Consider the following 27,007-nt stretch of genomic DNA (forward strand, 5'->3'; position numbering starts at 1 on the left):
CTTTGTTGGTGTTATTTATCCATCCCTCCATTGCTTTTCCATGTCGCTCGGATGAATCCTTGACGCCACGTTGACCGTTTAGATACATGTTATCAGTGAAAGTTAATTTTTCAGGACAAATCTTTGCTCACCCAGGTTTAGGTCAGTTGCCATGGAGACAGAGGCGCAAGTAATTTCTTCAACTCACCTGGAATGTCTTTACACCCTTATCCTTTTAATCTTTACCCACAACTGGGAGCCCAAACTTTAACAAAATAAGAGAACAGTGGATCTAACATTTCACATTAACATTTAACATTAAAGTGTGTGTCAGTGTTGAAATAGCAATCACTGATCAGTGATGAAAAACTAATTGACCCTGAATGATGAAATGTTAACTAAACTTCAGAAGAGCCCCAGTGGCTTTTCTCTCACTCATAATGAGTATTCCTTTTCACATGTCTTAATATTAAATTAAGGTGTATGCCAACATTTCAGTGTTGCATTTACATGAAGTTGGGCTCTCGTCAATGGCGGATTAAAATAAGAAAAAGCTGAGCATATTTTGTTAGTGTGACAATGTTTAAAAAACAGGGAGGATCTATCATAAATTTATCAGCTCCAACTGAGATGACTCAGGAAATGTCACAAGTAATTTTTTTCAGACTTGTCAAAGCTCCTCCAGAACCATAGAGAACATAACAGGGGAGATCAGAGCAATTGTAACAACATTTAGTTTTGATGTCATGACTCAAATGTTTTTACAAGCAATGTTAGACTCACAATATTGATTGAAACGCTAGAAGTCAAATGTTCTGGCCTGACGTGCAGGGCCATTTGTAACAACACACGTAATACCTTCACTGTAAAATGATGCTGACATTTAAGAAGAATCAGTGGAGTAGCCCTCAAACCACAGATCTGTAATTGGTTAATCAGTAAAACAGAAGATTCTGCGAGCAGCCACTGCAGGATTTTAACAAAGGAGCCTGGCATCAGATTAGGGACTTTGTGTTCTCAAGGGAAAATCCACCCCAAAAGAAGATTCATGACAATCTTTTGCAAATAACAGTATAGATGAGACTACAAAATGAGTAGTGTTGTAGTTATACGTCACTCTAAATGTTAAAAACAAAGGTCGCTCCTCTTTTACAGCTAACAGCCCAAAATACATCTGTTGTTCTTTGTGGGTTCCTGTTCATAAATAATTCCTATTTTGGGATTTAGGAGACCTGACTCTGCTTATTTTGACTCAGATCACCCACAACCTTACTTGAATGATCTCTGACCTTTGTGACAGCACAACCCATATAAACTATCATTTTGATCTAGCCTCTAAACAACCTTCAGCATCTGAGCCAACCTTGGCATGTCAGACTCTGATGGCGAGATGCTTCTGGTGTCTGACTGCCTTATGGTAACATTGCCTGTTATCACTGTAAAGCAGCAAAGGCAAAGCTGATTTTCTCCAACACTAGCCCATCTCCTTCTCCTCCTCCTCCTCCTCCTCCTTCTCCTGTCCTCCCCGACTACAGCCTCCTCTTTCCCTCCCTCCCTCCCTTCCTTGGAAGCCTAGCTCCAAGGAGAGGTTATGGATGATGAGACTCTAAATGAGGAGGGTGCAGAGCTCCTTCGTTAGTTTACACTGTGTGTGTGTGTGTGTGTGTGTGTGTGTGAGAGAGAGAGAGAGAGAGAGAGAGAGAGAGAGAGAGAGAGAGAGAGAGAGCGGCCGGGAGAGGGAGTGTGTATGAAGGGGGTGGAGTGTGTGTGAATGTCGTCAGCTATCATCGTCACAGTGACAACAGAGAGCCCTCCCTTTCTCTGTTCTCCTCCCACATCCCTGCCTTCTCTCCCTCAGCCTCCACAGCATCAGCCAGTTGCCTCTCAGTCATTCTGCCTGCGCACAGCTTAGGCTCAACATCCTAACAGCCTCCTCCTCCTCCTCTCTCTTACCTCACACACGCACATACACTTCGATCACACACCTCAGTTGCTGCTGAGCACAGCCAGCACCACCAGCAGCTGTGTGAGCTCTGAAGATAGACAAAAAGGAAAGAAAAGAGGAAACCAGGATGAGTGTGTGCCGTGTCATACAAAGCTTCACATCCCCGGTACCTCTCCTCCTCCTGCTCCTGAGCAGCAGCATCGGGGCCGTCCCTTCCCCGTTCCAGCTGGCCCCGGACACCCCGGCTCCGGCTGAGCCCATCCCAACCCAGGCCACACCTCGTCCGGACCCCTGCGAAGGCCGACCCTGCCTCAACGGTGGGCTCTGCCTGGCCCTCCCCTCTGCTGGCAGGCCAGAGGACACCTGGGAGTACACCTGCACGTGCAGCCAGGGCTTCACTGGTCGCAACTGTGAGGTGAGAGTACTTTTGGTTTCACCCTCACCAACCTGTATGAACACTGGATCTATACTGGGCAGTGTGTGTGTGTGTGTGATGTTATTCCTCAGCTTGAGAAGATTTCACTCAACACAGAAAGTAACAGTGAGCATGGAGTAGAGGGCTGAAAATTAGCTGAAGTTCCAAAACAAGTCTGTTAATAGCTGTTTTTTATGTGTATGTGGGCGTTTGTGTGTGTTAATTTTGTTTGTTGGCTTCATCAGACTGAAATGCGTCATGTGGAGAACATAGCCTTCTGTTATCTGAGTTTATCTGTTGCTAAAGCAGAGAATAAAGAGTTGTATTTGCTTTTACTTTTGATAGGAATCATAGGAAGCCTGGTGTCATTGGAATCCATTATCATTTCTAGTATGTAATATTGCTACTGCTTCACATCAACCTAGACCACCTTGGATGTATTGGACCGGCATTGTGTGTGTGTGTGTGTGTGTGTGTGTGTGTGTGTGTGTGTGTGTGTGTGTGTGTGTGTGTGTGTGTGTGTGTGTGTGTGTGTGTATGTATGTGTGTGTGTGTGTGTGTGTGTGTGTGTGTATGTGTGTGTGTTGTGATTTGCATGTGTGCTGTTGATGACGGTTCTCGCTCTCTGCTGTTAAGGGATGTGTTTTTTTAATGGGAGCATGTGCTGTCACTGAGGAAAGGAGACGAGTGCTGCGTTGCTGTGGCAACAGGAAGGAAGAGTGTCAGTGCTGAGATGTGAGTGAAAACTGTCAGTGTGTGTGTGTGTGTGTGTGTGTGTGTGTGTGTGTGTGTGTGTGTGTGTGTGTGTGTGTGTGTGTTTGTGTGTCAGTGTAAGCTGCTTGGTATTGTGGACCCATTTAGTTTCGTGTGCAAACTTGTATTGGATCCTGTAAGATGTTAAATGTATTTCTGGGCTGTGCGTAAAAATTCAAGGACGGGGGAATGTATTAACATCTGGGATACTGACAATCAGGCCAAAGGACCTGCAGTCTCCACGCTGCATTTATTAACTAGAACATCTGGACATGAATAACATAAGTGTCCTGCTGAAGGATCCACAACATCAATGTCTCATATTCTCAAAGTTATTAATCCCCGTCTGGGGGCAGCGAGTGCGTCAGCAGTACTACCTATCTATGAATTTAAATGATAACATTATTGAAGTATTAGTTTTTCTTCTCATATCATGAATCTAATTTCTAAATGATCACCTAATGCAACAATACAAAAGAACCTCAACACTTAACGTCCACTTACTAGTTTTTTACTGAGCTTTCAGCTAAATCTCACTGCTTTCTTTACATCTATATTTGGTTTACCAATAATGTTTTTGTTTGATGATTTGTAATATGTACATTTTGCAGCTGATTTCTCTTTACTATACTGAAATAAGGACAACGAGGGTCAAGTCTGATAGATCTAATCCACATACACATTCTTTTAAATGTCCCCGATGTTGACCTACGCTGTAACTACTCTCCTTTTTCCTTCCAACTGATTGCTTTTTAAGCATTTTGATAGTCAAGGACACTGAAAGTCCTGAAGGAGCCCTCTTTTATTTTACTTTAGCAGTTTATTGATGTGTGTGTAAACCTGCCCTTCTTCTGGTCTGCATAAGAGTCGTTTGAGCTTATTATAAACGGACAGAGTCTGAGCCTCAGCAGTGTTAAGCTCAATAGGCAGCCAGGCCTCTGAGTCATACTGGGGTGAAAGAGAGCATCTGCCAGCAGCGGAGAGGATAAATGAGTCTGCTGCAGCATCACGGAGAAAAGCGGCAAGGTGACTGGGTGAACTTTAGCAGAATCACCAACAGGTGGCAGCCATATCCCCCCTCCTCTTGTGTTCACACGTGCGTATGAACGCAGTACGTGTTTAGTTATCTGTGTGCATGTGAGTGTATCTGAGGGTGGAAGGTGCAAATAAGACAGTCTGCTGCTAGTCTGCAGTCAGGGCCGTTTATTGGAGCATTTAGCCAGGGACCTGAGCAGCGTCTCCTTGACTGTCCTGGTTTAGTCTCTCAGAATAGAAAGCAGCAGGGGAAGCTGCAGTTTGTTACCTCTGCAGCCTGCTTCACTGTGCTCTGCTCCTCACAAACCACAGAGGACAGTGTTGTCACACAGCCTGAGCTCTGGCTGGACAACACATGCATAGAGGGAAATTTTACAGTTATCTTTTTTATGCCAGGATGACAGAGCCATCATTCCTCCAGCATGTGAAATCCTGAAACAACAGCATCCACTCCAGCTTTATTCCTCTTTTGAGCCAGAGCTCAGGCCAGGCACGGGGCCAGAGAGGAATTATTGATTTTTTGCCTCACACCCCTCTATCTGGTTGTTTCTTCTCCATGGAAACTGGAGCAGCAGTCAATTGAGATTTGGTAAATGACCTGATTGGACGAGCACAGTCCTGGTTTGCATCCCCTGCCCTCAGCATGCATCACAACACAGATGGTCCAGTGAATGAGAAGGAGGAGAGATTAAAGAAAGTAGATAGGAGAGGAGGAGAAAACAATGTAAGGGAAGACAGGGGAGTAAAAAGTGCTCTGATCATCAATGGATGTCTTCTTAAAGAGAGTAAAGTCCTGGTTGTGGAGCTCAGTGAAAAAATGCTGTTCTGTCCCTCTCATTGTTCTTTTATCTTGAATTCTGTGTCAGACATGAGGCGCTGCTTGTCATAATCATTCCTCATGTTCATACTGACCCTTAGAGGATCCCTTCTTAATGCAATTATAATGTAAATGATGGGGGACAAAATCCACAGTCCTCCCTCTGTGCAAAAATGTATTTAAAGCTTTATCTGAATCTAATATGAAGCTTATGAAGTCTCCCAAATGAGTCAAATCAAGTAGATATCTTTCAACATTTTTTAGTGCCTATTTTTGTTACTATACTTCCACCACAGCTCAACAGGGAAACATAAAGAGGGAATTTGATGCTAAAAAGACTGTAAATGTGTCAGATATCCACTTGATATGACTAATTCAGACTGCTGAAGCCTTATAAGCTTCAGATAAACTTTTCAATGCATTTTTACACTGAATGATGATGTTTGGACACACGGTTTCAGATTTCGGTACCATCATTTGAAGGGGATCTTTTAACTCAGTAATGTCTGTTGATTTCAGAGGATATTTCACAAGCTTGTTTTTTTCTTTTTCTTTTTTAATAATCCAGCTAAATTGCTAATCCTGGCTGTGTTTTATACTGTTGGACTCAAAGCAGCCAAATGCAAACTGCAGCACAGGGCACCAAGGGAAAACCAACCCACTCTACTTGTTAAACTCACCAGTTTTTTATATCGGCCAGCACCTTTTCTGGGTCGCAGCCTGTAAGCTGTCCTGTTGGAATTCACTGCCACTGGCCTTTCTATGAGTTATTAGCTCCTCAGCCTCTAGTTTATTCATTATTGAAAGTCCTGTTTGGTAACTTGCTGTACAACACAATAGGGCTTTGACAGCGCAAAAAACAGCTATCCATCATGAAACAAGTCTGGGGAGCTGTTGCTGGGTTACTCAGCCATTCTGCGATATGAAAGCAGTGGATCATGCCAGAATTTGCAGATTTCGCCTAAATCTTTTATTCTGTTTTTATATAAGAGGGGACATGGAACTGAAGGTGTTTCAAGAGGTGATATCTCAGAAGTGGAGCAGCAGTCATTTAGATAGTTCTGCCATATTAAAATGAGCTTGCACGAAGCATGTCATGGCTGTGATTGAGCTTTCTGATCCTTGTGATGAAGATTTTTAGATCACCCTCCCTTCTCTCATGATGCCTCCAGAGGTGTCTTCCCACTCACAAGTTTGACAAGTATCATTTTAAGTCTTCTTCATCAAGTTTCTTACTGAGATTTTTGCATTTTCCACCTTTTCTACCTGAGACTAAGGCAACAAAATCCGACTACCAGCACCTCTAAACCTTTCTAATTAGAACTTTGTCTCATTTGTTTGTGTGCAACTAAACTAACAGCCTGCTGGTTGTAGCTTCATGTTTACCATTCAAACAGTGCTGGTATTGAGCCTATCAACTAACTCACAGCAAGAAGCGAATAACAGTATTTCCTAAAATACCAGACTATTTCTTTCTATGTGTTGCCATATTTCTGAAATGTATCTGTGCCAACCATAAACTGTATATAAGGATGGATGTAGTGAGGTGTGACATCACCTGTTGGTTTGCATTGATGCTGGTTTTGAAGAATTGCAGCTTATGGTCGGCATCTAGGACTATTAGGAGCCAGCATCTAGTTGCCGTTAGTGTCACTGCACTTTATTTTTGAATTGGCTTCAGCCTCAAGCTGTGACAGTTGCTGCTTGGTGCCACCATCTGCAGGATTATTGTTTAAATGAAAAGACGGATGTTGACTCTGAACTCCCATTTAATTTCAAGCAAGAAAAAACTTTTAACGGATGAAGAGATCTGTGTCTGTTGTGGTTTCACATGTTTTTACAGACTATGAGACATACCTTTACTTTTAAAAAAGTAACGGTATGCTGACATAAGATGCACCACTCCTGCAGTCTCAAGGGAAGCTGCACCTCAATCAACACTTAATATGCAACGGAAACAAGTTAAATGATCTCAGATTTGGCAGATTTTTTTTTCTTTTTCACAAGACTCAGCAGTAGACTGAAGATGTTAATTAGATGTTAATTAGATGAGAATGCAGCGTGAAACTCGCTACATACACCCGACAGCCATTCACTTGCAATCCAGCTGGTTTAAAAAAGTGTCGAGCAGTAACTGACACTTGTTCGGTAATGACAGAAGATATATTTTCTTTTCCTGTTAGGCTGGAAGTGACAACCTTCCCACGCACAAGTTGACAGACTGAGTGAAAGCAAACAAAGCCAAGTCCTGAAGCTGTTTCATCGTTATTGCGAAAAAGAGAGAGTTTGAGTTTGAGTGTGTGTGTGTGTGTGTGTGTGTGTGTGTGTGTGTGTGTGTGTGTGTGTGTGTGTGTGTGTGTGTGTGTGTGTGTGTGTGTGTGTGTGTGTGTGTGTGTGTGCGCGCGCGCGCGTGTGTGTGTGTGTGTGCGCGCGTGTGTGTGTGTGTGGTGGTCAGCTCTTGTCTCCCAGGGCCATTCACTCTGCTGCTACAGATACAGCCTGAGCTGCATCCAATTAAGCAGAGTTCAAAGCTCATCACCAGTTTTTGGTCTCTTTGATATCCCTGGCTTGTTAGTCAGAGGAGAGGTAGAAGCTATGAGGAATGTACTTACATAAAATATCTGTGTGTGTATATATAGTCTGGCCCTCTTTTATTGCTCTATTTGCTGAAGCACTTTGGTTGAACGCAGCTGTCAGTGGTGTCGTTTGTTCAGACGATCATCCATATGGCCTGAGCTGGTGTTCCCCAAAAGCCAATATCAGCTCTTTCACTTGCTATCAGGGGCGAAACTAGGGGTTAGCTCCTGGGGCTGCAGCCCTGAATGTTTTTTCAAAAAACCTGAATTCATTTATTTTTTGGTTGAAGTCACTTTTTCTGAACAGACTTCAACCAGCTGCTGACTGAATCTAAGTACGTTTATAATAATTATGGTTAAGAGTAAAACTTCTGAAGACATTTCAGTTTTTTTTTTGTTTTCTTCTTTTAATGGCTTAATTTTATTTATTTATTCATTCTTTTAGGAAAATTGTTAATAAGGCCTGAAATAAATTACTACTACTAATACTAATGTTTGCAGTAGTTCTACAATACAGTAAAATTAAAGCCCCCCCCACTGTAAGTAATGCTTATGGTTGGCCAGATATCATCAACAACCTTCCTCTAATTTACCATTTCATTCTGTCATCACACTGTTTTTGGACACGAATACAGCAGAAAATCATTATCTGTCAGTCGGAACCACCAGAAGTCGTTGATAATAAAATACAAAAGTCATCTGATCTTTGTTGTAACTGTCAAACCCTCTGCAGGATTCCCATCATTCCTCTGAGAGATGACCAGTGCAAAGCCAGTTTAACAAGGATTATGTATGGTCTTCAAAAATGGCGTTTTACAATCAAGACAAAAGTTTAAAAAAATAACAAGAGTGAACTGAATGCAACACTATAGATGACATGAACCACATTGTGTCAAAATATCACACAATGTATCTGACGATGAACTGTCTTGTTGAAAACAGACCATCCTGTGAAAGGATCTGTAATTACTTTTTCTCTTTTATTGTATTCTTACTCATTTTTAATGCCTCCTTTCATTGGTCTCATTCTTCTCTTTCTTAATATAAAGGAATTTCAGACATGTATTGTGGAGCATTTTGTATGAGTGTGGAGATGAAGGGAAGGATGTTCATTAAATTCCAAACTGTTCATCTCCTCCGGAGCAAGAATGTGCTCAGCAAATTTCATAGAAAATGTGCCTCTTAGATTCTAAAAGATATCTTGTAAGCAAAACTGAGATTTTAGCCTGAGGGGTGGCGGAAGAAAAAGCTCATGAAGTGTCAAAAGTAAAAAGACGTCAAACTTTTTACAAAAAAAATATTTTAAAGTGAATTGTTGTAGTTTTTTTTTTTACAGTTAATGTGTAAATCGATGGTAAACTGTAGCAAACCAAGCATGATTTGCACATGGAAACATGCATTCTCAGGTAATCAATTACAGATGGTGTGATGAAAGCAGGCGATGTTTCTTTGGTAACAGGCTGCTTATAACCAAGCCTATACCTCTGATATCGTGGCTACGCATCAGCAAAAAAAAGAGATGGCTTTGAGCTATAATCACTGAGCTTTCACTGCTATTCATGTTGAAGTCCTTAGATGTTACGATGTGGACCGTGCTGCCTTTGAACAGGAGGGCTTGTGGCCAATCACTTTGGTCATTTCCATATCAGACATCACCTGGCCTTTTGATCTGTGGGAAGTGCGGGAGTAGGTGGCGGCATGATGGTTTAGTGAGGACTTATACATATGGATGATACAGGAGATGGTCTGTAGTGGACAGCACTAGTACTTAACGCTCTACATATCGATTTCTACAGTCAGTTAACGATCATTTATTGGATTTATTTTCATTTGATTTATTTGAACAGGTTAGTTTTCAAATGCATTTGCAATTTGGAATAAATGAATCAAAGACATTTTTATTATTGTGCCATGTAAACAACTGTATGTCTGTAGGAGGAAGGAAGAAGGAGGAAGAAAAAAATGGTCAGACTGATGGTCTGAAATCTTCAGACCATCAGTGCAGAACTTCTAATTTACTGACAGAAGCATTTAGTATTACTGGGGGGAAAAAAATCTAAATCAACTCTAATTGAAAATCTATCTTGCCTTCTTTTCCAGGATTTTTGGTGACGATTTAGTGAAAAAAACATTTAGCTTTAGGGGTGGCCATGCCGCTATGTTGGTCAGCTGGTTGGTTCACCACTTTGGTCCAGACTCCAGACTGAAAATATTTCAACAACTAATGGAGTGAATCTCAGTTCCCTTAATTATATCCATGTTTCTTTCACTTTCCTCTTTTCCGTCTAAGTTCCTCCCACTAAAAATACATGCAGAGACGCAAGGAAAAGATCCAGGAGAGAGGAAATGAGGAAATGGTTTTAGAGAAGTGAGACAAGTTTCTTCTGAAGCATCATGTGAAGTGAAATCCGTTTCTGACACTGTCATCTGTGGAAACGTTTGATGTAGTTGGTGTCTGCACACATGTGCAATATCCTAATACTAATGAAGCTGCACAATTATCACTGCCAGAGCAGCAGTGATTTCTCTCTGCAGCCTGTTACCTTTTTGACAAACTCCTGCATATGAATAAAAACCTGCATTCTGTATTTATACTATGTCCTGCTCAGAGACACATGAATCGTTTCTACTGGCAGAATGTATTTATATAATTTATTATCTGTCTCTATTTATTTATATTATAATTGTGGAGTCATTATTTATGATTAGGGTTTCTTTTAAACACTGGAAATTATTTATTATGCTAAATATTTCAGTGAAAATGGAAATGGTTAACTCTTATCAAACCAGATGCTCAGGAATTTTCAGCCTCACATGTAATAAATTATATGAAATACAAATGTGCTTAAAATGTGTTTCTTGCAGACAGGCAGACTCTCACTGGCCTTAATTGTATCTATAATAAAAGTTCATGGGGAAAATAACAGATCATGGAAAGAAAAATCTTTATCAATATATAAATTAAGATCAGACTGACAATTAACATAGATCTATTTTTAACTCGATGGACAAATAAAATAATGTCTTTCTGAAATAAAACTTCCTATAGTAGACACCACATTTCATCACAAACACATCACCACAATTTAATAAAATAAAAAATAACTCTCACATAAAAAAACATGGACAGCTAAAGCAACTAACTGTGTCATTGCAGATTTCAGGCTGTAGCGTGTAATCTCCGTAGATTTAAGGTAGCAGTTTTTCATCCTTGCTTCTTTGTTGTTGATTTCCTTAAATACAGTCTAATCAGCCGCTGCCGTTGACCATTTTTCAAGCACTCCTGACTGCTCACATATCTCCAGCCCATATTTCATTTTTTTATCGCCACAGCTCATCATGAACAGAGCTCTCATCTCCGTGTCATTGGCTCTTTCATTTTACTCGAGTCTGCAGGTGAAACGTCCCTCCTCTGTCCTGGATAGAAAATAAGTCATTACATCTCTCCCTGTGGTTTAGTTTAGGTGTTTTTTTATTGCTTTTTGTCTGCCCTCGTTGCTATTTATATCTTTAATGTAACAGTGAGTCGTGTCACCATTCACAGCATAACGTAAGAAAGGGCAAAGCACTCTTACTCAGCAGTAATTCACCTCTATAATAACCCTCTGCTCTGAAACCATCATTACACTGTTGCTCCTAATGATTAGTCTTGGTGTTGTTGCAGTATGTGGCAGGAAGGAGGTGTGTGTGTGTTTAGTAAATTTTGTGTTTCACTTGCGTATCTGTGTGTGTATGCGAACACACTGGCACTGTTATGTGTGTGTGTGTTCATATACTGCTGATACACAGGTAGCCTACATGTCAGGGCAACCTTTAGCATGTTCGATTCCCTTTGTGATATTCTGCTTTGGACCCCATTTCCTTATTACCCTCCTCTGATGCCTCACATATCTCTGATTTGTTCTGCAATTTAAAGCTACAGTCCTGAAAAACTGCAACAAAAATGGCCACAAACAATTAATGCAATCAAAGATTGAATACACCGTCTTTTTCAACTTTCTATAACAACTCTTTAGTTACTCAGCTACATCAAAGGTGCATTTTCAATCATTTCAAAACATCCACATCCAAATGTAACATTTTCTGTGTTAACATGTGTAGAAGAAACTGAGAGCAACCAGCAGTATACAGGGTGGAGGTATTTTATGACCATCAACAGCCATCTAAATGTTATGTCCAGTGACTGCATGAAGTCTTGTCCTCTCACCTCTCAGTGAAGCTGCCATGCTCTCTTCCCGTAGTCTCTAACGTTGAACCAAACCAGCTAATTCTATGAATGCAGCTTTATCAACAGGTAACTATAACAAGCCAGGTATGATGGCACAACCTGTAAATAGAGAGCTTTGGAGGTACTTGGAGTCACATTTCTCCTCACTTGGTGGCTGTAGTTGTAGTTTTAGATGGAGTAATGTGTGGTGTTTGTGACAACAGATTTTTCATAGATCCTGTTACTAAAGTTCTTAAAACTTTCATTTCTAACAAAGTGATGGGACAATGTGGCATATCTCCATTTCTTTTAAAGATGTTCCCTGAGGAACTTCAACCAGCCTGGCATAGAATCTTTCAGCTTTCCATAAAACACAAAGTGCCAGAGCTCTGGAAAGAAAAATATTATAATAAATATTATAATTAGCGATCTCAAAAAGTCTTACCTGATATCTGACAGAGTGGACAGATTCCATTTTCTCCTTGGGAAAATAATGATCACAGGTCAGTGGCTTTAACTCCCAATGTCATGAAATCCTTAGAAAGCCGACAGGTGAAATACACAGGGCAGTGTAGCCACCCCTAGATCAGAATTTGCTTACATAAGAAATTGCAGCACAAATGCTGCAATTTCCACAATGATGCATCTTGTTTTGTAGCACTTAGAAAGTCCTGTTGGATAGACTTCTTTTAATTGACTTTAGTTCTGCTTTTAACACTATTCATCCACACATAATGCTTAAAAACATAGTTCAGTTAAAGGTGAATGCCTTTAACTGAACTATATGCCAAAATATGTATTTTTTTTATTTTAATCAAACTGGCATTAACAACAACAAATAAATGTAATAGATTTTAACAAAAATAGTTAACTTGTTTTGTAGGCTATAGTGTTTAGAAAACTAGTGTGATGTTGCATCACACTAGTTTACACAACTATTGTTAGTCTACTGAAGTGACATTACCATAGAAAGTTACCCTAATAGTGTAACCTGAAATTGGTGCACGCACACGTGTGTGTGTCCGCTCCCTCCAATGCACGCGCTTTGCACCTGTACCAGCCAGACAGGTGTGGGGACTTCGTTAAAGGTGCAGTAGCCTGAAGTGATGTGGCAGAAAGAAGATATTCTCATTGAACATTAAGGTAAACTCCTTTTTATGTTTAACTTTCTCGTTGTTCATTTTGTTTATCCTGAATTCATTTTTTTTGTTTTGCCCTGTTAGCCAAAGCTAATGTAACTTAGCTAGCTAACACATAGCCACAAAGAAACTAATTTGGTTAATCAAACCTGCTCATGTCTGGTTATTGTGGTTTGCATTAACATTCACTTATTGCCATGAGATGACCACAGCTAATGAGCTAACACTAGTTTTTAGCAATGAACAAGCTTGTTTTTGCCCTAGTGAATAATGCTAGTCACCAAGTTGAAACTCATTAGAAAAGTAAATGATTATCATCAGTAAGTTAGAATAATAGTAGTAATGCTAATATAAAAATGAAGTTTTTATTAATGTGTTAATTAGGGTTTAGCATAGCTTTTCTGCATTTTAAGAAAAGCCAATCATGTTGTTCATGTTGCATTTTGCTCTGACACTCTTTTATTAACCAAGAGCAGTGTACAAAATAATCTAGCATATCAGAGTTTGGTGAGACATCGAACAGATAAGTTAAATTAACTAAGAAAGTCCTAGTTACTGTCTGGTTGAAGTGATCTTTGCAACCAGTCTGCAAATATCTTTTGTGCAAGAATTTCCCTTAGAAATTTTAGACTTGTACCTTCATAACCAAAGTTACTTTGAAATAGGGCTGGGCAATATATTAATATTACAGCAAAGTTGTGATATGAGTATTAGATTTTGGATATCTTTGGCATTGTGATATTTTATTTTGTCCATATCGCCCAGTCCCACTTGATGCAGGAATCTAAGTGAAAATTGATTTAATATTTATATTTGATACATATTTGATCAGATATTTGAATGGATTAGGATTCAATCAGGTCAGTTCCTGATTGCATCTGTTACTCCAGAAATGATTAGAAATATTTTAGTTAGTTAAGTTTACACCTGTTTCTTGTGCATACAGGAAGGTTTAACCAGGTAAAAGACCTGGTGGCAAGAACATTTTAATAGACAATTCCACAACCTTGATTTTTTAGTCTACTGTCAAATTAAATATCATAATAATTGTATGTGTCAGCACGAGTGTTGTGGAAGTCATTTAACATTTAAATACAGTTAAAACTAGAGATGGACAGACATAGGAAGATCTTTATATTTTAGTATTACAATCTGAATGTTTGTACATAATGATGTTTTTAGCTGTTTGTTGCAGATTTGCCTGGATGTTGTGATACCATGCAGTGGAAATGTCAGTTCTGCATATTTTATTCTGCAAAGAGAAAACAACTTTTCAAGCATTATCGTCTATGTCCTGGAACACACTCCCACATTGTGCCTGTACCATGCCTCCATTCAGACTGGCTGTGCTCTTTGAAATCTTTTAATGCATTGAAAGTGCATTTATCTCAAAACTGCTCACAACTAAATATTGGTGAATCAAGTAGGCTGGCACAAACTCACATATCTTACCAGTGCCACCTTTGTGACTTTGTGGTGAGTCATGCACAGAGGAAGATTATTTTTTCCCCATTTGTATAAACATTTTAAGGCTAATCACAAAGTTCAACGTCCCTTCCAAGACTGCTCCTTTGATGCTAATGTCAACCCAACTTTTAACATGCATAAAAGTAAGATACATCCGATGCATCACAGTGACCATTTCATTTAAAGAGAAACTAATGATGGAGATGAAAGCACAGAGGAGAGTGTTCCTGATAAATGACAGCCCAGAGAGTGAAGATGAGGGAAATAATTTTAACAAAGAAGAAAACTTGGATGACTTAAAATATCAGTTGGAACACAGTTTGGTCTCCTTTTCCTGTAAATATTGGGAATAGCTGAGGAGGAGGGAACTGACTTACTTTGAGCCTGCCGTCAGTGAGATAGTGGAGTCTCAGGTGTTGTTTTTCACCCTCACATTTTACAATCAGATAAAAAAATAAGATTTAATACAATCCAATATAATATCTGTGTGAACATTAATTCCTTTCAAATGTTACAATGTAGAATTGTTATTGAACATATCAGAGGTTTTCACGTATTTAAAAAAACAAACCCTGTTTACAACTGAAGCTTGTTTTACCAGACTCTTGGTACAGGACTCTGCCACACGCCCCCCCCTCTCCCCTTTCTCAGTTTGACCCACCGATGTGTGTGTGGGTGTGTCACCACCAGTTGGGGCGGTTGGGCAGATGAGTTGTGTTTATAATTATATTCTTTCTTTTTCTACATGTTTTGTGCCTCCTTAGTCTTCTCCCTCTTGATTGCAGCCACCGGTGTTTGTTTTTGATACCGACCACCAGTGGTGGTAGTTCAGCAGTGATTATACAATTAAGAGTTGGGGGCCTATAGTGCCTAAAAGTATGAAATTTCATGTACTGACAGTAGGTGACATGCAGATGATATAATCAGGAAGACGTGTGGGACTGGTATAATTCATATATATCATTTTAGCCTAAAATAGGTAATAATAATAATAATAATAAAATGTGGGCATAACAGTAGCTGTCTTGGGCATTATAATTATGTGGACTTGACTACATGTCTGCCTTTTTCTTGCTCTCGCTCTCTCTCTCTCTGTACCGAATTTAAATGATAACTTTTTGAATTGAACTGAGGTTTGTAGTCTGAAGCCTGATTATTGAAGTTGTCTGAGTTTTTGTGAGCTGAGGGGGAGCCCAGGAAAGCCAGATTATAAAGCTTCTGTGAGTTCTGGTGTCATGGAGCTAGCTTTCTGAGTGACTGACCTTCTGAAATTGAGGGTCAATTTTGGGCCACTTCCTGTGGGTCCAATAGTGACAAAAATGGACGCACAGCATTGGCGAGATGCCGAGGTTGTAAGTTGCAGTAGTTGCAAGTCGATAACTGTATGGCTGAACAGGCCTTGGAAAAACATTGGGCACTAGGCCCCCTTTGACTTCACATTGTTGCCTTTCGACCTTTCCTGACCCTTCTACCCTAAATGGTCCTGGTTCAGGAGTACAAAGGGCTATGGACAGGGGGCCGACAGTTCCCAAAAGTTCTCGAAGAACTCGATTACATATGTCAGAATGGGATCCGAAGCTCATTGCTTTTTTTGTTTTGCCTGGTAAAAAGTGAGATAATCAGTTTCTCAACTTTTTTTTGAGTAAACAAAACATTTACTGTGTATGCTTTAGATGTCTTTGCCTTAGACTGCAGTTTTTTAAATAGAGAATATTTTTTTGTATTTTAATAATATACAAAAGTAATATAATTACTGAATTTCAAATTGTAATTACTTACACTTCTTGTTACTAATAAAAAATAATCATATTACTGTGCACAGTACAAACTACTGTTTTACTGTCGAACGCTGGCAACAATTTCCACTGTTTCTATGCTGATTTATAATAACATTGGTGGGAGGAATAACGTCACGCACTGATAGATTAATGGGGGAAAAAAACTAAACTAAATGACACCCCGCTGAAACAGAAATGGATATATTAGACTAAATAATGAAGTGCAATAAAGTGGCAGTTTAATCAAATTATCGACCACCCCCTCTGATTTCTAACCTTTCGTCCTCTGAAAAACCACAGAAGACTAAAAAAAATCTGTTAAATAATTAATACATTTTTCTGAGTGCTTCAAACACGTTCTGACAAGGCTCAAATCTGAGCCATTATATCCACTCAAAGTGCCATGTCATTAAATTGTTTTCATGCCATTGAAGTGTGCAGGGAGCCAGTGGTAAGTCTGGCAGCTCAGAGAAGTTTTATGTGCAGGCTCTGTGGGCTTTAAGCACAGAAAAACTTTTTTGGCTTATGCAACAGGTGAGCAACTTTCATTGAAAACCAATGAGTGACATTTTGGAACACAACATCAAGTTTTCTGGATCTCCCTCCTTAGACTTGAACCTGGATGTCTCATCAGAATAACACACAAACAAAAAAAAATCTTTTGGGTGGGGGGCCTAACTCACTGAGACAAGCTCTGAACTGTGCAGAGCATTTTAGTGTGCAGAGGAGGTACTGACAGCAGAGTTGGTGTGTGTGTATCATCCTCTGCTTTGTTGCCCTCGCTACCACAAGATATTAAGAAACATATGCAGAACTGCCTCTCGCTGTCTCCCCCTCAGACACACACAAGTTAAGTTGATCTGACAATATGTTATTTAATGAAGCCAACTGGGAGACAAGCCAGCACTCTGTAGCATGTGTGTGTGTACTGGTGTGTGTCCTGAACATCTTCTCTTAGCTGTAGACAATAAATGCCAGTTTAATCCCAAAAATCCCTTCAGGACCAGTAGAGTACCTCCGACAGAGAGAGGAGCGGGGCACAGTCACCAGTCTCGCCGTCAGACACACAGATTAGCTCGTATTAACAGCTGGGCCTGTCTGCGAGTTGATAGGACAGACGCTGTGGAAAATGTGGCTGTCTGTTGGGGGATTGTGCTGCAAATTTATTCATCAGACAACCCATACAGACACTACAATTTAAAGAAAGTTCACAGGAAAATGGGTTTTGTTAAAAGCAATAATGGTCGTAGTAGAAGGCGGGAGTAACACAGAAGGCCTGAAAGACAAGTGAGAAAAAAAAAATTGGGTGATTCATTTTCCAAGTCTGATTTAAAATGTCTCCTGTGTTTATGACTTAAGAACAGGATAAAAAATAATAATAATTTTTTTTTTTTTAATCTTTGTTGTTGTTATCCTCCTTTTGGCCACAAGAGGCTGAAGTGCACCACTATGCCATATTCTAAACAGGACTAAAAGCATTCATGTTTTCTTCCAGGTGAGTTTTAATTTCTCTATGCACTCTAAACACAAGGTACATGAATTGTGTGTTAGCAAGTTATGTAACACACTGGCCTGTCTTTCTTTTGGCTAGAAATGTATTTTAATCTGTGCTAATCTGATCGTAGATATCAACAGGATAGCCAATCTGCTTCCTTGAAGAGACTACATAATCTGCTCAGGTTATTCATATTAGACCATCATTCAGTTACCAGTAGTTGTAAATAATATCAGCTGTTTAGTCCACAACTAAGTTACGAAAGTAGTTTGCTACAATTTAGTAAATTTTAATTAATTAGCTAAATTAATTTAAAAAACTTTCAACATCAACTGTGACAATTTATTGATCACTTGCTAGCATAGATTAGCCAATGTTAATCTCCCATAGCAACACTGGAGCAGTAAATAGACAATGTATTTGTATCTTAATCTTCTCTAAAATCAGCTGAGTACATGGTAACCAGAGACATTGTGGCATAATCATTTTACGTGTACTTTATTGTTTTTATATTTATTTTAATTCATTGTTCACTGTGTTTTTTACCCGTGCTTCTGTAAAGCGTCTTTGACTACTAAGAAAAGCGCTATGCAAATAAAATGTATTATTATTATTATTATTATTATTATAAACTACTGGGTGGTGCACGCATACAAACTGAACTGAATGGAAACATTTTTCTATCAAAGAAATGTCTTTGTAACAAAATGTAGATACTGATGATAGGGGTCATTAAACCTAAGGTTATTTCCTGGCTGGCATTACTGATACAGAACTGATGTCATTAAACAGACTTTGGTTTAATTATGTAATATTTTGTCTACAAGAGATAACATACAGTGACATTATTCAGGTTGTGTAAACACCTGATTCTATTCTCCAAAAATATAGGTACACCTCTGGAAACCCTTCATGCCGTCATTTGATCAGTTTCAGGTACTTGGCCACCAGTGGACAGACTGTATTTTTTCTATAGATTTTATCAAGAGATATGATTCATTTAAATGAAATGGCTCTACTGCAATAATCATATAGTAAAAATCATGGCAAACAAAAGGAACGATCTAAAAGTAAAAAAACAAAAAACAAAAAGAAAGTATAATTCTCACTGCACTAGGATGGAAAAGTCAAATGTTGGACATACATCTGGAATATTAAACCAACAAAAATGAGCTGACCGGCCTTAAGGGTGATTTTGAATGGTCTAAATCAGTGGTTCTCAAAGTGGGGTCTGGGGACCCCCAGAGGACCTTGAGGGGGGTTACAGGGTGTCCCCATAAAAATAAGGAATAGGGTAATAAAACATCCCACTCCTAAGGGATGAACTGTCCCCATTACCATGACTAACGTTACAGTAAACTAATGTTAGCTATGCAGTTAAGTTACCTTAGCTGTTTGTTAGTCATGAACAATATTTACCCCAATAGCTAATGGGCTAATATCAGCATAGCTAACGTTAACAGCAGATTAGCACAGATGAAATCCATTTCTAGCCAAAAGAAAAACTTGACAGTAATGTTACATAACTAGCTAACACACAATATATATATATATATATATATATATATATATATATATATGTATATAAATTAATAATTAATACTTATTTAGCATATAGTCCTGTTAAGAATATGGGTAATGATGCACCTGTGGCTGAAATTATTATTACAACAACACACACAAACACAAAAAAAATGTTAAATAAAAAAATAAAAAAATGTTTTCCCTTGTTCTTAAGACATAAACAAAGGAGCGAAAGCAGTTTAGATCAGACTTAGAAAACGGATCACCTGATTTTTTTTTTCTTCTCACTTGTCTCTCAGGGCAGCAACAAAAACACAAAATATTCAAAAATAACAGTTATTAGCATATTGGTATTTACTCATTACATTTAATGAGCATACACTACAGATTGTACTTTTACAATGAACAATGTACTGTAAGCTGCTTTGGAAATTTACATAATACATTTCACATAAATCCATGTCAATGTCTCCAAAGGTCCAATTAAAGTCTGTTGAAATGATGGTGAAAACTGCAGTACATCAAAGTTCTCTGTTTGGATTTTGTACTGACATTGAAGTGAACAAGGAACTGGTCTTTACACAGCATCTGTGGCATTATGTCACACGTTTTCTAATAATATAAATTATATAATCCCAACACTAAAACAGAAGGCTCTGCAGATGATTCATGTTGTTAAAGGAGAAATTATTCTTTAAGGAATTATGTGAACCCTACTGGTCTTTCAGCTTTTGTATAAACAGGTGTTTATCACAGCAGATGTTTATGTATATGATGGGATTTTAAACAATATATCTGCTGTTGGGTAACTGGTAAACAGTGATGTGTGTTAGATTTGATTTACAGCCGCGGGGGAGAGCCGAGCTCTCTGCTGGAAGGAATTGATCCTGTCTGGAGCTTCAACTCCTGCTGCTTCATCCACCTCCAGCAGCTCCACTCTGATCACATCAAACCTCATTGATCAGCCGTTGATCACTGCTTGTCAGTGGGATTTTTACACATTTATGAGACTGCACTTCTTTGGCTTTTTAGTTTATGTTAACAACATTTCACCAAATTATATGAAGCTTTCTAAAGTCATTTGTATGTTACCTTTTGTGCGGTACATTCAATACCACTTGCTTTTGATAATATTGAACTTAAGTGAGAGGACTGAACAATCAACATATTGAACCAGGCATAAAGACGCTGAGTCTTTAACTACTTTTAACAACACTTGTTTTTGTTGTAGAGTAAAATAAGCAGGTAAGAGTTTGGAGAGAGGAGGCAGGGATAAGGCTTTAATATACACCAAGATATCCAACAAGAGGAGCAAAAACGTTTCTCTACTATCTCTGTTATATGGATAGCCTATTACTGTAAGACAAAATCACGACTCCACTGTTTTCATCAAAAGAAATGAATGGTTAAGGCGTACCACGAAACCACAACGTCCATGACTGGAATATGGCTGAGGATGCCTATTGCATGTCATACTCCCTCTCTCCCATTGTTTCCTGTCTTCCTCTATATGAACAAGTCTGCTATCAAATAAAGGCAAAAATCACAAAACACATCCTTGCTCTTTCCAACTTGTGTCCTACTGGTTGATTGGCAGTGTGGGAGCATTATTGGCAGGGAAACAGCTAGAAAGATTGCACAATACTTGAAATGTGTTATTTTAGTCATAAAATGTTAAGAGAACTGTAACACACATCTGGATCTGCATTACAACACATGTAGTGATAAAAAGTCATGAGAAAATAAAACGTTCTCACAGCCTCCGTCTGAAAATCCAGTTTTCCCTTCTGTGCCATTAGACCCATATTATTGTCCAAAAACCATGAAACACTTTTCCTCTGGGTGACATGTTCCTTTATGATCATGAACTCATGGACACTGGTTTATTTAAATCAGTCCCACACACACTGTTCTGCTCCTGTAAATACTCAATAGTGTTTTAATCCGCCACAAAAAATAGTCCCCAACAAATTTAGAGTTTACTGCTGTTTGAGCAACGTTTGCTTAGATCATCACTGTTCCGATGTTTTAGGAAATCATTTCACTTTTAAAACAATTTAATTATATTTGTGACCTGTTCTTGAAAGATTTACATCTTAAGAAGAAAAATATTGGGCTTGACTGTTAGTTTTGTTCTTGTCCTGGGATTTGTTGAAAATGAACATTATTAACATTTATTTCTATGGTCTGCTTCAGTTCTGTTATAAAGTTAAACGCACACAACTGCATTCAGGAAAAAAAAAATCCCCAGAATCAAACAATTTTGATTGTCCGTTCAGATCATGTTTCCTGTCATCCATCTCTCTGCGTCCGTCGTCGTTGGAGCATGTTCTGTAGCCGGTGTTGTAAATCACAGTCAGATGCTCAAATGGGATGAAAAGCTTCATCTTCGCTGTTGCACTTTCTAAAAAACAGGGGCAAAGCCGGTGGGAGGAGAGTGATGATACATGTCCAGTGTCATCTCCTACTGTGAGGCCCAGTTTTCATTTTCACGTGCCCATTTCTCCTCGAGGGTCTCCATGGCGACAGAACAATGTATTGACAAGCAGTGTCAAGAGATCAACAGGTGGAAAGTGTCACAAAATGTCAGCTGCTTTTTTTTTTTTTATTCAGAAAGGAAAAATAACAAATCATGTGGTCCACATTGCACAGACAGTGTGGTTGACAGGAGTCATGACAGGTTTTCAAAATTGCTCCTTTGTAAAACATTTTTTAAACAGAATTATTCATGTTTACAATAGCCATCCTGCTGTCACCTCACTTCCTGAGAGGCAAGTACAATGAATGGTGATGATGTACATCAGATTTTAGGTGACAATGGGAACAGGATGTTCCACTTGCAGCGTGATTACTTCCCTGTTGCAGCTGGACTGGCTCTAGACTTATTTATAGCCCGGTGTGAAGCAAATTGGTATTTTAGCGATTCTAACATTTGCCTCATACCTATTTTAAAACAATAAGATGTGACCTGGAAATCACCGCTCAGTATTTGAGAAGCCTTCAAGACTTCTCATGTCTTTGATTCAGCACCAGAAACTGTTTTGCTTTCAAGTCAGCTCCTGTTTAATCCAGTCAGCAGCAGGTATCACCGTTTTTTTCATACGCTGGATATCTTGTTTTGAAAGGAACCTTCTGTGTATGTAGGTCAGAGTGAACAGTGAGCTCGCAGATCACCACGCAGAAGAACATCCATCTCCACCAGCTGTGGCCTGAAAGAGAAACACACAATTAATGTTGCATTATGTTTTTTTACCCAGGTGAAACCATTTATTTATACTTTCTTTCCCCCTCTCTGGATTCACAAACTATCTACATCTAAACCTGTTACACTAAATTTACCGTAACATAGGCCTATAATAACGCTCTTCATGAAGCAGTATCGCAGTGGGGTAGTAACTTTTTATGCAGGAAGTAATGATGAAACAGCATGTCATACAGAGAGGCAGCTTAAAAGCCGGGAGGAGGGCGCCCATCCAAATCATTAAGTCTTCTGTGTCGCACAGCAGAGTCTGCATCTGATTTAATGCTTTGGAGAAGGCAGCAGTGAGAAAATACAGAAAAACAGCCGTCGGCCCTGTGGTGTTATTGCTTTAACTTCATTGTAACGTGACGTATTCGTGATATATGGTTCACATAAAAACATACACTCACCCAGTGTCGCAGCATAACTGTCTGCGACTGTGATTTTGGATTTTTGGGCTGTCAGTAAGTTGGATCACTTTTATTTTAATGAAGATACACAATGCTCATTTTTCAAGATGAGGAAATACTTCTGGCGATCTATGTTTTCCCCCTCTATCTTAATTCAAGAGCGTATTATATCAATTTGAGAGCATTATTTATTGATTTCACGTTCTGATTTTGTAATATTGTCTCTCAAAACTCTGTCCTCGCACTCAAATAACCTCTGCTCGTGCTTAAATTTGCTGTGCTCGTGCTCAAACTGTGTGCTTGCACTCAGATACATTGCTGCTCGCGCTCGGGGTTGCTTGTGTGGGCTCGTGAAACTCTCGGATCTTTTCTCTGCTGCTCTCAGATCTGTCAAAACTCTCCAGCCAATAGAGTTGACCAATCACATTATCACTGTCTGTCTCCTTGTGAGTGTGTTCGCTGTACTTCTTAGAGCATCGCTCTCAGGTTTATCCACTGCCGCCCTCTCGATGTTGGAGAAAGGTTCATATTTGAACAGAACACCAAAACAAACCCACCCTCCTTTGGTGCATGGACGCGCATTGCTGTAGTAACCATAGTAACAGCAATTGCTGATCAAGATGGCGGAAACATCGCACCTGTTGCCCGACGGTAAGTTATCTTCAGTAAGGGGAAACAATGTTTATTGCTATGTAAATACAGGTGGCATGTGTATTAGTAGTACTGTTATAAGTGTGATAATAAGATTGGCAGTATTTAGATAGTGGTTGAGGCCAAATGCTAATTAAAGCCAAAGTTAGGGTGGATAAGTAGTTTATCTTATGAATCGTTAGCATTGTTGCTAATAAATTCTGGAGGACAAATTATATAATATATTCTACATCAGTGATACATGTAGATGCAGTTTATTGCGATTTTAAGAGTAATTTGGAAGACAGCTTTATACCGTATCTCCCGCGTTATTTACATCATTTACTACATTTTCTTACCATAGTTAAAGAAGAAACAACAGCACATAGATGGGACAAGTAACATCCAGGATGTGTTATATAGAGGGATATAATCTGATGTATATCTCCTGTAACGTTGGTAAATAAAGTATTTTTTATGCCAGGTTTGCTAATAATTCCCCACATAAATACCCCTATCCTGTGAAACAAGGCCCAAATTATATCAATATAAGAGAATTACCTCTCTATGTGTGGCTCTATGTGTAATAGGAGCTATCTGGTCACTATACATTTTTTCTTTTTCTTTTAAAACTAATGAAATGTTAACAATTTTCCCATCTCTGGAGATAATTCAGGACCTGGCCCTTGAGCAGTCTCATCAGCTGCAGCAGCACTGTCTGATGAGGGACCCAAGCATGATGTTCAATGTCTACTGTCCCCATCACCTGGAGACCCTTAGCCACACCCCAACCTGTCCCAATCACTTGGAGACCCTACAGCCACACCCCAGTGTGTCCCCATCACCTGGAGACCCTTAGCCACACCCCAACCTGTCCCAATCACTTGGAGACCCTACAGCCACACCCCAGTGTGTCCCCATCACCTGGAGACCCTACAGCCACACCCCACCCTGTCTCCATCACCTGGAGACCCTGCAGCCACACCCCACCCTGTCAATATCACCTGGAGACCCTACAGCCACACCCCACCCTGTCAATATCACCTGGAGACCCTACAGCCACACCTCACCCTGTCCCCATCACCTGGAGACCCTTAGCCACCACCTTCCTAGCCGGGTGTAGACAATTTTACTGTAGGTCTATTTATCTAAGTATTTATTATTCACATTGTAGTTTTGTATTACTGTTTTATTCATTGTGTAATTATGTATGTTGGAACATTTATTTATAATAAATATGGAAAATGACACATGGTTATTCGTAATAACATTTTTTAAAGGCTCAATAGAACATTAGATTCGATTCAATTTTATTATTTTTGCACAGAGTAAAAGTACTTAAGTCTATGTATGATATACTAATATATGGATAATATCATTATACAACACAGAACAATCACAATATTGAAGAAATACGAAACACATACACATGTGTACACATACACTCACTAGCTTCTTCATCAGGTACACCTGTACAATCTCATGCAATCCAATACAACAACTCTGCTATAAATTCTACTTTTATGAAGTTCATACTTTTCAGTTTTTGTTAATGGTGTTCCTAATCTTTTGTCCACAGAATTAACATACATGAGGGGGACAAAATATTAGGAACACCATTAAATATAATGCACCCCAGTACACTACCATCAACAGCTATGACCTCAATGTTAACAAAAACTGAAAATGTATAAACTTCATTAATGTAGAATTTAAAGCAGAGCTGTTGTAATGGATTGAATTAGATTGCACAGGTGTACCTAATAAAGAGGCTGGTGAGTGTATTTGTAAATTGTGCACAGTCTTACATAATCACAATGTGGGAGTTGATCTTCAGTTATTACCTGGAGCTAGTTATGCTAAGTGTGTGACACACACAGGGGCAAGGAGGCAGGACTGAAGGAAAATATGTTATTAACTGAAGGGAATAGAGATAGGGGGCCCCATCTGGCGGTCGGCGCACAGCGGATGGCGGGCGTGGCGCATGTGTCTTAGTTAGTTTTCCCCGGCGCAGTTGTCATTTTCTCGCCCTACGCCCGCATTGTCTAAATAGCGAAAATGCACTTGCACCAGTCTGTGCGCCTATGGGCGTGTTGGTCTCAAAATGAGTTGTGGTCAGACGCATTGGTGGCGCGTTGCTATTTTGAGGCAGAGGAAAGCGATTGCGCTACTGACAAAAAAAACAAACAGGTCTAAAGTCACTGGCGCATATGTCACTGTTATTAAAGGGGCGCATCATCAAGAGTCCAATACGCTCCTAGATAGGCGGGTGCACAGCGCGCAGACACTGTGCCTGTTACGCACACATGGGCGCGCAGCAGCACACAAACATGCAAAACATCACAAATAAAAGGACCACAATGTGAATTCGTATTATGATGTACATCAACATATTGACACACAATGACGTGCCACTATGTATCAGAATCGGTCAATCGCAGTAATGATCAATGAAACTGTCTATGTAGTCATGTGACCAATCCTGGTAAATCCGCCATCAAACTAATATTCTGCCAAGGTGACAGCGCGCCTGGATATTAAAGGGAATGAGAGATGACACTCTGATTGGTTTACCGCGTGTTACGCCCAAAACACGGCTATGATTAATGAGGGGACTTAAGTCCGACCCTTTTAGACCATTTCTCAACACAGACTTTATCGGTTACTTTTCCTCATGAGATGAGTTGTATGTCACTTAAAAGTCCACATAATTTACAGGGCTCGCACGTTACAGGTTGTGATTATGTAAGATCCTGTTGTGGAAGTATTGAGTTTGGTGATTTGCTGCAGCGTTGCAAACATGTGTCGTAAACTACGGTTAACCTTTTTGCCGTTACAGTCCACAGCAGCCTGTGTTTGCTAATAAATTGTAAACAAAGGTAGGTGACATTTTCTTCTTCCCACAGGACGCTACAGTGCTTTGCTGTTCTGTATTAACAGGAAATGAAAAAGTTGTATGTTTTACCAATGATTTATTGCTTAATTTTTGTTTTCCTAGAGATTCTCCAGCTGTCTCTACCATCTGCAATAAGTTATATTTTGCAGCTGTGAGAACAGTGCCTCCATTTTCCATGTGCAGTATATTTAGTAACTTTCTTTATATAGCACCTCTCAAGAGTAGAGACTTCACCAAGTGCTTCACAGAAGAGATAAAGCAAAATCATTCATAAAAATAATAATAATGATAGAATAAATAGAAAAAAAACACAAAGCAAAGTCTTAACAAAGAGTCTTGAACTGCTTTTAAAGGTGTCTATAGATCTTAAATCCAATAGGAGAAAGTTCCATGTTTTAGGAGCCACAACCTCAAAAGACCAGTCTCCTTCAGTTTTAGTCACAATCAAAAATCCAACCTTTTTAGCATTATGAATATCTTTAAAGATCCCCTCCAGACATGTTTTAAGTCATACAAAAATAGTCTTCTCTAAATAATAATTTGTGTCTGATGATAATGATAATTTGTACACTGGAGGCTTCAAGTTTCCACATCACGCTTGTGTGAGCTGGACCAAGTTTGGCTTCCAGACTGGCTGTGATGTCACAAATGATGCTCGTAGGCACGTCCCTTAAAATCTGATTCACAATGAGCTCAGAGA

The 27,007-nt window shown here is 39.3% G+C and overlaps 1 protein-coding gene across 1 annotated transcript in view; it reads left to right on the plus strand.

Annotated features, from left to right (window-relative positions):
- Nucleotides 1-2,051: 2,051 nt before the first annotated feature.
- Nucleotides 2,052-27,007, plus strand: part of dner (delta/notch-like EGF repeat containing) — a 67,475-nt gene continuing 42,519 nt past the window's right edge. The window contains exon 1 of the mRNA XM_062419909.1: nt 2,052-2,339. Within this exon, the coding sequence (XP_062275893.1) occupies nt 2,052-2,339 (288 nt within the window). The remainder of the gene's footprint in view (nt 2,340-27,007) is intronic.

This window comes from Scomber scombrus, chromosome 5 (genome assembly GCF_963691925.1).
Source record: "Scomber scombrus chromosome 5, fScoSco1.1, whole genome shotgun sequence".
NCBI classification, from domain to species: domain Eukaryota; kingdom Metazoa; phylum Chordata; class Actinopteri; order Scombriformes; family Scombridae; genus Scomber; species Scomber scombrus.